Source organism: Squalius cephalus, assembly GCF_949319135.1.
Source record: "Squalius cephalus genome assembly, chromosome: 15".
Lineage (NCBI taxonomy): Eukaryota > Metazoa > Chordata > Actinopteri > Cypriniformes > Leuciscidae > Squalius > Squalius cephalus.
The window spans coordinates 29,196,465-29,213,614 of record NC_137136.1 but is presented as its reverse complement, the minus strand read 5'-3'; the positions used below and the strand labels follow the sequence as shown (position 1 = coordinate 29,213,614).

The 17,150-nt window shown below is 43.9% G+C and overlaps 1 protein-coding gene across 5 annotated transcripts in view; it reads right to left on the bottom strand.

The window, feature by feature from the left end:
- LOC307172116 (uncharacterized protein) overlaps window positions 1-17,150 on the bottom strand; it is a 150,669-nt gene that overhangs the window by 51,778 nt on the left and 81,741 nt on the right. For 4 of the 5 annotated variants that reach the window (XR_013823657.1, XR_013823659.1, XM_079894181.1 and 1 more), the window contains one exon: window positions 1,996-2,042. Coding sequence is in view for 2 of the 5 variants with exons in the window: in XM_079894181.1 (XP_079750307.1) it covers window positions 1,996-2,007 (12 nt within the window). In the remaining 3 variants the exon portion in view is untranslated. Of the gene's footprint in view, window positions 1-802; window positions 891-1,995; window positions 2,043-17,150 lie in introns of those variants that run through there. The other variant, XR_013823658.1, reaches the window with a different exon arrangement.

Below are 17,150 nucleotides of genomic sequence, written 5' to 3'. Positions count from 1 at the left end.
GGTTCTTAGAGCTCTTATTGGCCAGATAAACTGGAAAAACCTACTGGAAAGAAAAATTTAACAGCCAATGCTGGTCATTAAAAACTGCCAAAAATCAACCACTAGAATCAAACCCAGCAAGGATTCTGATGCTTAGAGCAGTTAAAATGTCACACAGCCACACAATCCATTCATGACACACTGAACAGCGCCAGTGTGCCATGAACGACAGTAAATATCCTTTAACTATTTATCTGTGAACCAGATTACAGTGAGCTTCAATATGCAGAAAGAATAAATCACACACATGACACTTTTACAAACCTAACAAACAACAGCTCATTGTGTGCAGATTGTATGACACTGTATCAGCTACAGTGTCTCATTCTGTACACAAACACACACAGACGGAGAAAAACATTCGCGTCTGTTAATAAAGGAGAGTCACTGATGCTACACAGGCTTTGTGCAGGAGAAGCATCTCCATGCTGTTCCACTTCCTGTCCTGGCACCACTCACACACACACACACACTGTCAACACTCGGCACGCCACCCGACACACACCTCCTCCCTCCCTGCCGACCTTCACACACCCCTGGAGTCTCCAAGAAAACCCAATGACCTGACAGACGGGGCCTGGTGGATATGTGCACACACACACAGACCCTCCCTGTCTCCCTCAGGCAGACTCCTGTTGACATGCACTTCCCAAGCATAAGTAAAACAGCCGGATAATGAGAACGTGCTGAACAAACACACACGCACACAAGGGGAACTCCAGCTTATAAACTGTTGTTAGCCAGCCAGTTCCTGCAAACAGACCTTGCTTGTCTCTTCATAACACCAGCCAGAGTTCATCCAGGAATCTCATTATTTTGCAGTGAATCTGCAGTAGATTGAAGGAAGTGATCTGAAATGCGAGAAAGTGTCTGTCTGTGAACTTTAGACTTGACAGAGTTATCAAAAGAGACACTGTACTCAGATGCAGATGTGAACATGGAGCAGAATGCAACTCATGACAGTCTAACGAAACAATCACTCATCCTCATGATGTTATATCACATCAGCCTTCAAGCTTATAGATTCGCAGCAAGTTCTGACAGCTTCTGATGGAACGGACTGTCTCATTACACAATCCATGTGTGCAACAGGTTCCTCTACTGTGATATACAGGGACACAGACACCTGCAAATGTCAATATACATTGTGCTTTTACGTCTCAAGTTTTGAAAATCATTTGGGTTCCATCCAACTGTGGACATCCCAAATTAGCACTGCAAATTAGCACTTACAAAATAGAAGTTGGCCTATACTTAAAGTTTATTTTATTAAATAACGTTCAAGTATATTTTCCAAGTAGTATGTATGTTATTATCAATATACATGTAAGAACACTATTTCATTACTTCTTGGTAGGTACTACTGTGATACGTTTCAAAAGTGCTTTCTTGTACTATCACACTTTTGGAAAGACCTTCTTCATTGCTAAGATGTTATGAATTAGCCGGGTTGGTTTCAGTTTTATCCAGCACTCCTTACTGTTGCATTAAGTGAGAATCACTCAGAACGATTTGTGAACTGTCCATAATATTCAGAAAGAATCGTTTTGCTTACCTGTTTGACTGATTCATTGATAAGAACTGACTCAAACTCTGATTAATTTGTGAATCAGGCATCACTAGTTTTGATGTAAAATTGTAATATAAAATGTAATATTGTACTCATGGCTCAAAACTGGGCCACACTATGAAAACTTATACAATTTATTTGTCATGTGAAAACAACTACTACACTTAACCCACACCTCCAAACCCACATAAGTTTGAGACCAAAGATCTGGAAGCCCCAAATCGAAAGAGAAGAGACTAATCATGAGTCTGAGTGAACATGTCAAAACAAACAGCTGCTTCTGTGACTTCCTGTTTTTCTACAGTGATCCAATTCGTAACACCATTTGAAGAAGTGGTCAATCTGTACACTCATGTAATGGATAGAATGAAAACAAGAGCACCTACCAAGCAAATCATCCTGTTCCTCTCATCAAGACTGCAGCTGGTCCGATCTGGAAGGAAAATATTAAGACACATTAGCAATGCCATAATGCCATGCTGTCTGTCTGAAAAATGGCACATACAACTGACTGCTAAACTACAGAAGGAAAATAGTTGTGAAGGATAGATATGCATTACATGTCCAACAGAAACTGTAATCGGACCATTTAGAAGCAGTTTACAGCAGATAGACAAATTGTCAACAAGTAAAAGTTGACTCTGCTTACTTTTTAATTAATAAATAAATAAATATATATATTTATATAAATAAATAGATAAAAAATAAAATGTTTCTCCACATAACCATCTGATCAAAATGTAATAACTGAATTTCGTGGGATTTTGTCTCTTCAAAAAACTTGGATAAAACTGCTTAATTCATATTACTTTAATGATGTCTTTATGTATTTGCATGAAAGTTTTGGTTTTGTGGACTGTTTTTAATGGATGGACAAAAGTGATGAGAATAATAAAAATAAATTAATTTGTGATTTGAAGATTAATGTAGGGCTGTCACGATTATGAAATTTGCCTGACGATTTTCGGTAGGGTAGGCAATTTTTTTCAATTTTTTTTATTTTTATAATGGTTGAAACTCTCTTCACATCCTGATAGCAATCAATAATAGAAGTGGTCTAAATTTTAAAGGGGTATGAGAAACCCGCAACCCGGAGGAAGGAGGAACACGCAGTCAAAGAACCCTCACCGCTGTGGGGAATCCACGGTGCCATCGAGCACGTCTGAGCAGAGCCTGCTGCCATGGACGATCGAGGCGGTGCGCTGGAGTTAGTTGCCGGGGGGAGGGACTAACTCACTGCCGGCCACCTGAGTTCTGAAGTGGCGGCTGCCGTCCGCGAGGGAGCGCAGGAGCCGCCGCCGTTCACCGTGGGCCGGAGCCTACTGCCGTCCACCATGATAGAGAGGAGCAGGGAACGGGGGACTCCTGCCGGCTGCCCGAACTCGGAGGAGCCGTCACCGTCCACCAGGCGGCGGAGGAGTGTCGAGCCGTCCACCAATCCAGGGCCACCGTGGAGAGAACTGGATCAAGATTTTTTTCTTTTCCTTTCCGCTCTACCCTCTCTTGTCTCTGTCGCTCCACATGCTTCCCTCTCCTTTTCTCTTGCCTCGTTTGTCCTTACCTCCGGGTGCCACAGCCGCCGTGTCTGGCCCCCTGGGCAAGCAGAGCGGGGGCAGAGAGCCGTGAGAGAATGGCGCGAGACCAGTGGCGTGATTGATGATGAGCGCCACCTGTGCGCTTCACCAGCCTCGTATCTATCACGGAGGAGCTTTGGAAGCATAAAAGGACAAACGACGACAGTGAAGACGAGAGAGGACCAGGCCTTGACTTTTACGTTATGTTTTATTTATGTGTGTGAGGCAGTCGTCCGTGAGGGGCTGCTGCCTTTACTTTCGTTTTGTGTTTGTTTATTCTATAATTAAAGTTTGTGAATGTTTGTCGGTTCCAGCCTCCTTCTTCCCACAACAGCTAACCTCGTTACAGTGTTATTATGCTTTTTCACTTTTTCAACTGTAGTTAGTGTAATGTTTCTATTTGAGCATAAAAAAGATCTGCAAGGTTACAAAGCTCAAAGTCCACTCCAAAGGGAGATATTTTATTTAACAGAATTCACTTTCCAAGAACTACAACGAATGACTTTTTTGGACTACAATGCATTTTTTTCTGGCTTTGTGAAGTTACAATGTTAAATAATCCCCGCCCACAGCATACGCAAAAAAAAGGGGGATGAGGCCTGGTTGAGCTGCATTAGAGAAGACAGTGTTGTTGCTATGTCAAAGAGATGCTGTTTTTCCCCACCCCGTTTCCAAAACCCATTTGTTCGACCTTCCTAGGCTGATGAACAGTGTGGTAGACACAAATTTTAAACACTGTTCCTGAACATTACAATCCAAATGCTTATCTGTGTGCTTTTATCGGAGAACAGTTTCCTGAAGAGAGTACAATGCAGGCTACGCACAAAAGCTTCTCCTGAAATGGAGCAGTTCCCACTTTGTCAGGACAAACAAAGTGATCCACACTGTTGTTTGTGGATCACAAACTGTAAGTATGTCTTATTATTTGTAGTTGCATTTTCTATTAACAGTTCCAATTATAAGTTTTATGTTGTTGCTACAATATAAACAAAGGTCAAAGCTGTTTGGCTTCGCTCATCTGCTATCCAACTTCTGCTGTGTACATTCATGTCTTACCTTACGAAAATTAACCATGGTTTTATTATAGTAAAAGTGTAGTAACCATGTTTTTTTGGTGGACTGATTATCATTTGTATAACCACAGTTGTACTACAAATGCCAACTATGGTTAGTGAAGCAAAACCATGGTTAATAAAGCTACAATAACCAGGTTTTGTTTGTTTGTTTTATTTGTAGTAAAACCATTGTTTATTTTCTTAAGGGTTTTGGAGGAGAAATGGCTTTGGAGAGCACTCTAAAGGGAGGGTGGGATCTCATGCTTACAAAGCTAGCTTGCTATTGCTAGCCTCTCCGAAATTGCCTACCCAACCTTTAATTGTCTAAGTAATAATCGTGATTATGTGATTATGGAGATTAATTGCCTGTTTTAGGGTACAATAAACTGGCCAATCACAGAAAAGGCCAAAATATGTTTTGCTGGAAGGTGTGCATTAAAAAAGTTGAATGCACAGGTAGTTAAAGTTACAGTTCTAAATGAATGCACTGCCTTCATTGAAGCACACACTCACACATACAAACAGTTACTCGCACACAAAAATCGTGCAGTGCACACACAGAAACATTCAGTGGCTTGATCGCTTCAGTAAATGTAAATGTGAGTTTGAGTCACTCGCCATGCAGTTGTGCGTTTGAAAAGCAAAACGCCCCAAACATTAGGCTTCATGTTTTTTACTATCTCATTTCATAACGTCATAACGAATGGAAACATTTGAAGTAACATATGATAATCCATATATTTTTATCTAGTGTCATGTTACTGAAGTGTTCCTTTTTAATGATTTATAGGCCTCCTGCTATAGGCTGTTGTTGTTATTATTATTTTATGCAGCACTACACATAGCCTATATGCCTACAAGGCACAACAAACGTACTCGGTTACTAACGTAACCTCGGTTCTCTCTAGAAGAGGGAACGAGTACTGCGTTTTATCAAAACGCTACGGGAAAAGTCTCTTTTCACGAAACACTGAAGCAAAAAATTATCCTTTAATTTTCATATATGTAAAACGCGTTGCGGCAGCAGCAGTCAGCTATGGCGAGACGGCTTGCTCGCTCATTGGCTGCTCTGCGGCAACTGCATAAGCCTATCGAGCGAGGCCTGAGATGACGTCAGGCCAATGAGGGCGCTTCGCGCCCTCCTCGCCACTTCCCGCCGAAACGGGCGTGGCTTACCTCTATAAAAGGAGCTCGAGAAGGCTGATTCACTTGATTTTGATCGCCGAAGCGAACCAGAGTGAACCGTACGCACGGCAGAGAACGCAGTACTCGTTCCCTCTTCTAGAGAGAACCGAGGTTACGTTAGTAACCGAGTACGTTCTCTTACGAGAGTTCTCTCGTACTGCTTTTTATCAAAACGCTACGGGAACCCCTTGCAAAACGCCGTGCGTGCTGGGATAAAAACACTGATCACCGGAAGCTATTTCAGGCATACAGTGCATAATCACCAGATTGACTCACACAGAGTCAGGGAATAAGGGTGGGAGCCTTAATTCCCTATACTGTAGCGTCGTAGAATAGACATGTCCACAGACGCAAGTATACCATCACATAGACAGGGTAGGGAACCTGAACTAATGTGGGAAATGTGGGTCTTACACAGTTCTGCCCAAGATAGTCGGTAGCGCATTGCGCATGGGTTTCAGCGGTCTGACTAGACGGCTGAACAGATTACACCGACAAAAGCTTAGCCTGTAAGGCGGGAACCTCTAGGTTATAAAACCTGATAAATGTAGACGGAGAGGCCCAACCTGCCGCCGTACATATATCCTGTAGGGAAATCCCGCTGGACCAAGCCCACGAAGAAGCAACGCTTCTCGTAGAGTGCGCTCTAACTCCCAACGGGCATGGAATGCCCTTGGCAGTATAAGCCAGCGCTATGGCGTCAACTATCCATCTGGATAGACTTTGTTTCGAAACAGCCATTCCTTTGGAACGTCCGCTGAACGAGACAAAGAGCTGCTCTGTCTGTCTGAAGACAGCAGAGCGGGACATATAAGCTCTTAAAGCCCTAACAGGGCAAAGAGAACTCGAGTCCCCTTCCTCACTCGATGCCGGCAGGGCAGCCAGGGAAATAACCTGAGCCCGAAAAGGCGTGTTGAGGGATTTCGGCACATAGCCGTGCTTAGGTTTGAGTATGACTTTAGAGTCATTAGGACCAAACTCCAAGCACGCCGGGCTCACAGAGAGCGCGTGCAGATCGCCTATGCGCTTTCACTGAAGCGAGAGCCATCAAAAACACTGTTTTGAAAGACAAATGTTTGAGGCTAATAGACTGGATAGGCTCGAAAGGGGCACCTTTCATGGCCGCCAGGACCGTAGAAAGGTCCCACATAGGGACTGAAGGAGGTCTGGGTGGATTCAGTCTCCTAGCTCCCCTGAGGAAGCGGATGACTAAATCATTCCTTCCCAGTGACTGACCCAGTGTTGAACCGGAGAACGCTGAAATAGCCGCCACATACACTTTGAGCGTGGAAGGGGATCTGCCCTTATCCAACAGCTCTTGTAGGAAGGAGAGAACCTCCGTTACCTCACATTCGAGGGGTGAAAGGCTCCGAGCTGTACACCAGCCGGAGAAAACCGACCACTTCGAAGCATAAAACCGCCGAGTCGACGGCGCTCTAGCCTGAGTGATGGTATTCACGACTCCCTCTGCGAGACCAACGGGTATCCGTTGAGCGCCCACACATGAAGGGACCACAGTTCCGGGTGTGGGTGCCAAATCGAGCCCCCGGCCTGCGAGAGGAGATCTCTCCTCAACGGCAGTGGCCATGGAGCGATATCTGCCAACTGCATCAGAACTGGGAACCATGTCTGGTTCTCCCAGAACGGAGCTACAAGCAGCACTGGGCATTTTGTTTTCCTGACCCGTTCCAACACCTGTGGCAGGAGGGAGACGGGGGGAAAAGTGTATAACGGGCAGCGCGGCCACCTTCGGGACAGCGCGCTGTCGGTCTTTGAAAAGAACGCGGGGCAGTGCGCGTTTTCGTGGGACGCGAATAGGTCCACCTCCGCTCTGCCGAATCTCTCCCACAACAGCCGTACTGTTTGTGGGTGTAGAGACCATTCGCCCGGGGGAACATTGTTCCTGGACAGTCTGTCTGGGCCCACATTCTGAAGCCCAGGTACATGCACTGCTCTCAGCGAGCGTAAGTTGTGCTGAGCCCATAATAGGAGGCGTTTCGCCAGCCTGTACAGGGATATGGATTTCAGACCGCCCTGGCGATTTATGTAGGACACCACAGCCATGTTGTCCGAACGGACTATGACGTGCTCGTCCTTGATGTGGGGACAAAAACGCGTCATCGCGTTGTGCACTGCCAGCATTTCTAGGCAGTTTATGTGTTGGAGCTTTTCTCGTTCCGACCACAGGCCGAAGAACGGTCTGCCTTCGAGCAGCGCTCCCCATCCCGAGGTGGATGCATCTGTCGACACCATCCTCACTCTCGAGGAAGTCCCCAGGCTTACACCTGATCGGTACCAGTCGTCCGCCATCCAAGGCGCCAGGGCTGAAACACAGCTCTGATCGACCTTGAGGCGTAATCGACCGGTCACCCGCGCTTTCAACCAGAACTGCAGCGGGCGCATGCGGAGCAAGCCCAGCCGGAGAACTGACGATGCTGAGGCCATGAGACCCAGCATCCTTTGAAACTTCCTGAGCGGGGTGAAAGCGCCGCGGCGGAAAGATCTCGCCGCGCGCTGAATGAGCAACACGCGCTGTGGTGACAGCCGCGCTGTCATAGACTGTGAGTCCAGAACGACGCCCAGAAACAAAATCGTTTGACTGGGGTTCAATGAACTCTTTGTCCAGTTGACCGTGATACCAAGATTCTCGAGGTGATCGAGTAAAATGGTTCTGTGCTCCACGAGCTGTGATCGTGATTGAGCTAGGATCAGCCAGTCGTCCAAATAGTTCAGCACTCGCATGCCTCTGAGTCTGAGAGGAGCGAGCGCTGCGTCCATGCATTTCGTAAATGTACGAGGTGCCAGGGACAAGCCGTATGGCAGGACTGTATACTGGTATGTCTGACCCTCGAAGGCGAATCTCAAGTATCGCCTGTGACGTGACGCTATCTGTATTTGAAAATACGCGTCCTTCAGATCTATCGACATGAACCAGTCTTCTCGGCGAACATGCGCGAGAATTTTGCTGTTTGTGAGCATTTTGAAACTGCGTTTCACTAATACTCTGTTCAGCCGTCTTAGATCCAGTATGGGTCTGATACCGCCGTCCTTTTTGGGGACTAGAAAGTATCTGCTGTATAGCCCCCCTTCGCTTAGAGCTGGGGGAACGCGCTCTATCGCCCCTTTGCTTATCAGTTTTGATATTTCGGCTCGAAGTAGGTGTGCTACTTCCAACGAAACCGTAGTTTCGACGCGCGCTATGAAGCGGGGAGGGCGTCGACAAAACTGTAGCGAGAAGCCTCTCTTTATAATGCCTAGCACCCAGTCCGAAACCCCTGGAAGCGCTGCCCATGCTTCTGCATGGCTGGCTAGGGGCTGGATACGGAGCGCGCTCTGTTCGCCGTGCGACAGAGGCGCTTCGGGGGATAAAAACATAGGCGTTATGCCTGTGGCATTTGAGGCGGGGCGCGCGCTTAATACAGCGGGCGGAACGCTCGTCCTCGACCTTACTACAGTGCTTAGCTGAGTGAGGGAGGACTGAGAAAGTCTCATAGGACTCATGTGAGCGAGTAGATGTGGGCTGGGAGCGGGCACATTTACTGCTTTGGGCGCGCTGTCTGCCTGAGCAGAGCGCGCGCTCACAGGTCTCGTTTTTACAGAGAGCCTGTGATCTGTTAGACATAGTGTTCGTGGGCACTGGGAAGTGGGCACTTTCACTATGTTGGAAGCGCAATCGACCTGAGTCGATTTTATGTGCGCGAGCCCTAAGTGTAGGGCTGTGCTTGTGTGTAGTGATGGGCACTGAGGAGTGGGCATCGACACTACATTTATAGCACCCACTGGCCGTGGCCGGGCAGAATGCCTGCGCTCGACCCCGCTGCGGTGTTTAACCGAGCAAGGGTGGGCTGGGCGAGTCCCGTAGGACATATAATGGCCGTTAGTAAGTGTGGGCGCGGGAGAGCGGGCACAATTACTGCAATGAGTGCACTGTCCAGTGTGAATGCACACAGGTTTCGTCTTTACAGAAACCACAAGGCATGCAGAACATAGTGTTTGTGGGCACTAGGCAGTGGGCACGTTCACTATGTTGTGTGCGTGATCGACCCGAGTCGAATATATGAGCGCGGGCCCTGTGTGAAGGGCTGTGCTAATGTGTAGGGATGGGCACAAGCAGTGGGCATCTTCTGTACACATATAGCATCATCGGCCGTGGCCGAGACTTCGCTCGTGGGCTGCAAAAACAAACACGTCTGCAGTTGCCTCTCGGGGAACAAACAGAGTGATTTGCATTTGGCGGCATAAATATTTTCTGCCGGCAGACCCAGAATTCGAACTCGGATCCCCCGCGCGAGAGCCTAATAATCTACCACTGGACCACAGTGAAGATACATAGACAAAGTCAGCGCGAGTATTATCCACACTGGCGTTTGCTTGCAGGCATGTACCACGTGCTCGTGGGCTGCGAAAACAAACACGTCTGCAGTTGCCTCTCGGGGAACAAACAGAGTGATTTGCATTCGGCGGCATAATATTTTCTGCCGGCACACCCAGGATTCGAACTCGGATCCCCCGCGCGAGAGTCTAATAATCTACCACTGGACCACAGTGAAGATACATGAAAACAGTCAGCGCGAGTATTATCCACACTGGCGTTTGCTTGAAGGCATGCGAGTAAGCACGACATGCAATACTAACATTTTCAGACGCCTGAAATATGGCAGAATGTGAGAAGAGTGGATATCGCCCGGTTTCAGCGGGGCTGAAACACTCCATTCTCCTTTCGCCAGTGACGCACGGGAACCGTAGAAACGGCGTTCGGTTGCAGGCAAGCGGGTACTACGCGCTCGCTGGCTGCAAAATGCATCTCCGAAGTCACCTTCAGGGGACTGACAGAGCGAAGCATTGGCGGCATAAAAATATATGCCGCTAGACCGGGATTAGAACTCCGGTCTCCCATGCGGAAAACCTATAATTCCTCCACTGAGCCACAGGGGGATATAGGCTTTGAATGTGAGAAGAGTGGATATCACCCAGTTTCAGCGGGGCTGAAAACACTCCATTCTCCTTTCGCCAGTGACGCACGGGAACCGTAGAAACGGTGTTCGGTTGCAGGCAAGCGGGTACTGTGCGCTTCGCTGAAGAGATTAAAATCAAGTGAATCAGCCTTCTCGAGCTCCTTTTATAGAGGTAAGCCACGCCCGTTTCGGCGGGAAGTGGCGAGGAGGGCGCGAAGCGCCCTCATTGGCCTGACGTCATCTCAGGCCTCGCTCGATAGGCTTATGCAGTTGCCGCAGAGCAGCCAATGAGCGAGCAAGCCGTCTCGCCATATATGTAAAACGCGTTGCGGCAGCAGCAGTCAGCTATGAAAATTAAAGGATAATTTTTTGCTTCAGTGTTTCGTGAAAAGAGACTTTTCCCGTAGCGTTTTGATAAAATGCAGTACGAGAGAACTCTCGTAAGAGAACCTGGTGTTCATTATATATATATATGTGTGTGTGCGTGTGTGTGTGTGTATTTTGTAAATTTTAAATTGCAAAAAAAAAACTAAAATGCATTCCCAAAAACGTGCAGCCCTATAGTTTCTCTTGATATCAGCATGTTCACAGCTGTTTTGTTGTTGTTGTTGTTGTTGTTGTTGTTGTTTTTTACAGGGACCAGATGCCACTGATGAGTCCTGCTGACTTCAACATTCACTTGAGTCTCTGTACATGAACATGGTAAAGTGCAAACACCTTGGAAATGACAGGTATGTACTATGTTTCAGGAATAGCACAAAGGTGTGTGACTGTTCAAGGCTCTTTCTTTAGATCAGTCTATTCAATAATGTGCTTTTTTTGTCATTTGTTGTGTATCTTTGGAGTATGTTGTGTTGTAAATAAATCCAAACAATCAAAAAGCCATTCTTTTTTAAATCTCTACTCATTCTTTGTACAAGGTTCCTCATAATGATAGGGTCTCATAGCTCCTGATGGGGCCATCATGGGAGGGTTTTTGTCTTTCTCAGGTGTGAAACACATCAATATGCGTGATGATTCACGCCTCCTTGCATAAAGCTTTCTTACATAAAACATGTCCTACAAATTTTAAATCAATATATTGTTTTATCTGAATGAGTAGGCAGGATGATTTTCACATAGTTTTGGAGCAAATATTCTAGGCTACGTGATACAATTTTCAAAAGTCTTTTGAAGAAATAATCAGTATGGGTTTCATGACCTTATTTCAGTGACAATTCAGTGTTCGGTGACAATACATGCTGCTGACATATTATGTGCTAAATACAGTGTAATTAGACTTTAGCCATGAAAATGTAACAAGTAACAGAAATAAGCACAAATGTCAGCGCATGTCAGAACACCTCCAGGGCCCAGAAAACACCTCAGACCCCAGAGGGTTAACCCCCCAGAGTAGTGTGGATTACTTTTATCATGGATGGATGCACTTTTATGGACTTCAAAACAGAAACCGGCCAATCACTGCCATTATAAAGCTTGGAAGAGCCAGGATTTTTTTTTTTTTTTTTTGATATAACTCTGATTGTATTCGTTTGAAAGAAGAATGTCATATACACCTAGGATGGCTTGATGGTGAGTAAATCACTGGGTAATTTTCATTTTTTGGTGAACTATCCCTTTAACCGTCTTACCCATCCAGTTAGCTTTAACTTGTCAATTCTGGCAAATGACCAATACCGCTACTCCCTATACGCAGAGTATGCATTCTGCATAGGGCACAAACTACCACAGGTGGCACCATCTGTTAACATTCTGTTTCACTCAGAAATGAGCCACATTTTGTCAGGACAATGACTGGTTGTACATGACCTTTTGTTTTGACTTGAAAATCATATTCTCTGCTTTGTGTTTTCTGCAAATGAATCATAGGTTCATAGTGTGTACATTAGCCAGGGTGATTCAAAGTGGAGTTTTGGGAAGCCCATGTTATTAAGATTCCCATGAGCCTCTGCTGGTGGGAAACAGCACAATAAAATGTGTCTCACGAGAGCGCGCCAACCTCAGAGAGACTCACATCTGCATATGCATCTTGTTAGTCTCAAAGCCTCTACAATGCTGGGTTAGCAATTGCCTAGAAGCCGCTAAGAGTGCAAATGAGACAAAGATCTTGTTTTCGTCTCTATTGTGGCTCTTCTGTGTTTCTGCTCTTGTGGGGTCAGCCAGGACAAGCTGATGCAGCACTGGTTTCTGAATTGGAGGGTGTTTTTGCTCTAACACTCAATAGCAGTGGAACCAGTTCAAATTAGCGGTGAGAAAGTTCTGCCGTGGATAAAACTGAAACCAGCTGTAGGGTAATTAAGCTAAATGGAAGATTTCAAATGACTTTAAAACAATATTTCAACTTCTTCATTGAAACCTCCCTCTTCAGTAACAGCAATAAACAAGAGGCCATCAGAGGTTTTGGACTTTTTTAAGTGTTTAAAACAGTGTTTTAAGCTCTGCCTGAACAACTGAGTGAACTTCAGTTACACACAGTTATTCCTGCTGGAATGAGAGTGTGGTATTCATTAGTATTATAGCTTTATGCTGATGAATCATAGAACTATAACATTGCTTTACCGTGTAAATCAGAAAATGTTGCAAACGTATAATGTGCATTTCAGACAGCCATTAGCTGGACTTCAATGCACCAGTAGGGCCCTATCAATTTTTTCCAAAAATCAGTTTAATTTTTTTTCTGGATTATGTTTGTTCTGTTTAAATTTGAAATCACCAACACAAACACGCCCCTACTCAAAAGGATCACACACAAACACACTTAAATCACCCACAATCCTTTGCACACATTCCAATTCACAAAAATACTGACTGAAAACGAGTCCGTACTGAGCTGTATAAAACAATGTAAAAATAAAAAAATAAAAAAGCTTGCATTCGATTCCTCCGTCCTCATTTTCTTTCCTTGCAGCCTTCCCTTGCATCCTACAGGGGGTGGAGCTGAGAGGTGAGGAAAGGAAGCGAGGAAAGGAAACGAGGATGCACAAATAAGAACTGAGAAGCACCCACAGTCTCGGTAGATGCAGCCTTCCGTTTGAGAAACGCCCACTGCAACACAGGCACCTCCCCCCTAATGAGCGTATACGCCCCTTACTGCTGATTAGTTATAAGTGTGTTTTGGTGCTCGGTCCAATCCACTTTCAACAGCGTTTCTCAGAAATTGCTTGTCAGAAATGTCTAATGAATTGAAATTATGTAACTAAAACAATGTAATAACAATGGGCCCTAAGAAATCTGTTTTATTTTTTTCCCAAATTCTGTATTTTCTGTTTAAATGTTTTTTTTTTTTTTTTTTTTTTTTTTTTTTTTTTGGATTCTGTTTATTTTTAATGGTTTAATAACATTGTATTAATCAAAAAGAATGTCTAATCAATGGAATTTATTAAAGTTTAAAGCATTTTACAATAATTTACAATTTTGTAAATTTTTACAATAATAGGGCCCTTTGATTTGATTTTTTTTTTTTTTTTTTTTTTGAGTTGTTGTGTGGTTTCATTTTTCTGGATTTATGATACAAATCTGTTATTAAAAACGATAGAAATCACAGGCATACAACATTAGCAATCAAATTAACTTTTTAAAATGCCATCAAATTTCTTTTAAAATCTCCTATTTTTGGTGATTTTTTTGACACAAACAAATGGGAAACTGCATCACTCATTCACACAGAGACACGTTTTTTCACATTGTGGAACTCGTAGGGCTCTAAACCAGTCAGTGCTCTCAAACACCTGGATATTCAACTTCAACATGTTGCATGAGCAGACTGATCCTGACCTGCGTCAGCCGTGACTCCTGATTCAGTTGTGATGGAAGGTCAAGCACGGGGAATGTCAATATTTCCAATAGTAGAGACAAAGACATCATGACTATTTGTTCTTCTGATCCTTTCCCAGGCCTCCCTGCTGTGGAGCAGATATGTCATCAGCTGAACACTCAGCACTTCAGCACACATTCTTTCACACAGACTCCAGCGCGCATGACGTTTCAAATGACTCATTCCAGTGAGGTGAACTAGAGTCACCGTAACAGCACACAAGGAGAGTTTCTCCCTGATTACACCGAATTTGAGACTCCAAAGAACTTGTTCACCAAACAGAAATTCTTTTGAGGTTATAGAGTGTGTTTGAAAACACAACATGCCTTTGACAGTGTAATGTGAGAGCTGCAATTCTCAGACATGACATCAGAGGAATGGAATGTGCTTCACATGTACCATCAGCAGGCCACTCTTAAATGGAATTTATGAAAGTTTAAAGCATTTTACAATAATTTACAATTTTGTACATTTTTACAATAATAGGGTCATAAATTCTGTGTTGTGTGGTTTCATTTTTTTCATCTCCTCTTTCTGTGAAGGGCACAGAGTGCCAAACCCCTTTAATTATGCTAATTCATAACAGTAATAATGAACTGAGCGACTCAAACACCTACGACCGGGTTCTACATATAACTTTAAAGGGTTCTGTCTGGCACTTCACATATAGAACCCTTTAGGGGTTAACATTAGAGGATCATCTTATGGATTTAGTTTTAATTTATGATTTTGTTTTAATTCATTTTTAATTTGAATTAAATGTTATGAATTAAACAGCTCACAAACATACTTTATCACTAGAAACAAATTGAAATAACCCATTAAACATTTAACTTTTTTTGGAAGAGTGTGGTATTGAGGAAGGAAAGAGTCACTGACTCACAGAGAGTCCAGCCCCTGAAGGCCTGACCGTGGTCTAGCGACCCTGATCACGTGTGATGAGTTTCAGACTGCATTATTTTTACATTCATATGCATGACTGACAGCACTCAAGCACATCTCCTTACGTAAGACATTACGTGCATATCCGGTGAAACATTAAACTAAAAATGTTCTACCCAATGGGCCCCAAAAAGTTTGAGAACGCCTGCTCTAAAGTGACACCAATGTTCAGTAATGTAAGCAATGAACTCTGCTCAGACTAGTCACAAAAAAAGTGTGCATTCTTATGATTGTTATGGTATTCTGCAGGCAATGCAAAAAGACCACCTTTGAGTTGTTTTTCATTGAGTTGATCAGCGAGCCTTTGGTGTTACCTAATTGTCTGGCAGTTCTTGACAAAATCTGTAATTTCTTAGTGATAGATGCTATTTACACTAAGTACAAATAGTGATAGCTGCTTTTTACACTAAGTTTAAAAATAGCAATAGATTCCATTTACACTAGGTGCAAGTAGCAATAGATTCTATTTACACTAAGTGAAAATAGCAGTGTTTTCTTTGCAGTAAGTGTTAGTAGATGCTACTTATACTTATTATAAATAGTGGGAGATACTATTTGCACCTCAGTGTTGTTGTATTAAACGGTATGAAATAATAACAGGGTGTAAATTATTATATTTAATAAAATTATTAAATGGATTCCGCCTTACTGGGACAATAAAGCCCTCCCTACTCCAACCCCTAACCCTTACTGATAAACACTTTATTTTAAACACATGTTAGACACTTTATTTCCAATTTTCGTATATTTTCTTTCCTATCTGATATATGATGGGAAAAGGGAGTAGAGCGAGTTCAGCAAAAGGCTGTTGACAATCTAGCGTCTTCTGTAATTTTGCCTGGCCCAACCAGATTTATTTGCACTTAGTGTAAATAGACACTCAGTTTTAAAGGGCACCTATTATGCAAAATTCACTTTTACATGGTGTTTGAACATAAATGTGTGTTGGCAATGTGTGTACACAACCACCCTATAATGATAAAAATCCACCCAGTGCTTTTTTTATAATCCCCATAAATCATAAGCACTGTCTCAGAACAAGCTGTTCTCAGATTCGGGGCAATGTGACGTCACTTTGCACAGGCCCCTCCCACGACTGTTGATTGACACTACAGTTTGAGCATAGACCCACCCTGAGTGAGCTGGACACAGAGTCCGCCATTGTTTCGACGCTGGAGCAGCTGTACACAAGAATGTCTCCTAAGCGATTGAGGTGTTTTGTTGTTGGATATAAGAATGAACATAGCAGTCTTCATTTACTCTCGTTGTTACTCGAGGATGGATCTGTACTGTTTGTGATCCAGCTTACGGTCTTCAGAGCGACAGGACTAACGTTACTGACCACGGCAGAAATGAAAGTGAGAGCGCGCACTTTATGACAGCTCATCGAGTCATTTTACGGATATAAGGTTTACCAGTTTATTAAGCACCCACTGAAAAGGTGTGTATATATTTGTTTACTGTTAGTTGTAACGAGTGTTTTGTGTACTTCGCTGTGTATGTTCCATGATAATGAAAGGGAGAGAGAGTTTATGGATAAGACTTTAATGCGCACTTCTTATACTGTGTTTATTCAGCTCTTACTGTGATTCTCTGGAGTAAAACTAACGCTTTATCTTTTGTGTGATGTACAATAAACTTCATTGAACTCATCAGTATGTCTGGGTCTGCTACAGCAGGCTTGTATTACAGTAATAGTGGATAAAAGCAGATGACAAATAAGTTATAACCATAATTAAACTAAACTATACCTGTTCTATCTCCATACAGCATATATTCTCTGGCTCTATAGGCATTATTGTCCGACTCCAAGTCGAAATGAACACCGCAACTGAGAGTTTCTGTTCTGATATTATCAGAAAAGATTGTCCTGGCTCTGAGCACGGGCTCATGAGGCTCCGCCCCCTGTGCCATGCAGCAGCAGCTTATTTGCATTTAACCCCCTGAGGTCGGCAGGGGGGGTCGCCGGCGCGATAGGCTCGTTTTTTTCCTTATCAGTGAAAACAAATAAATAAA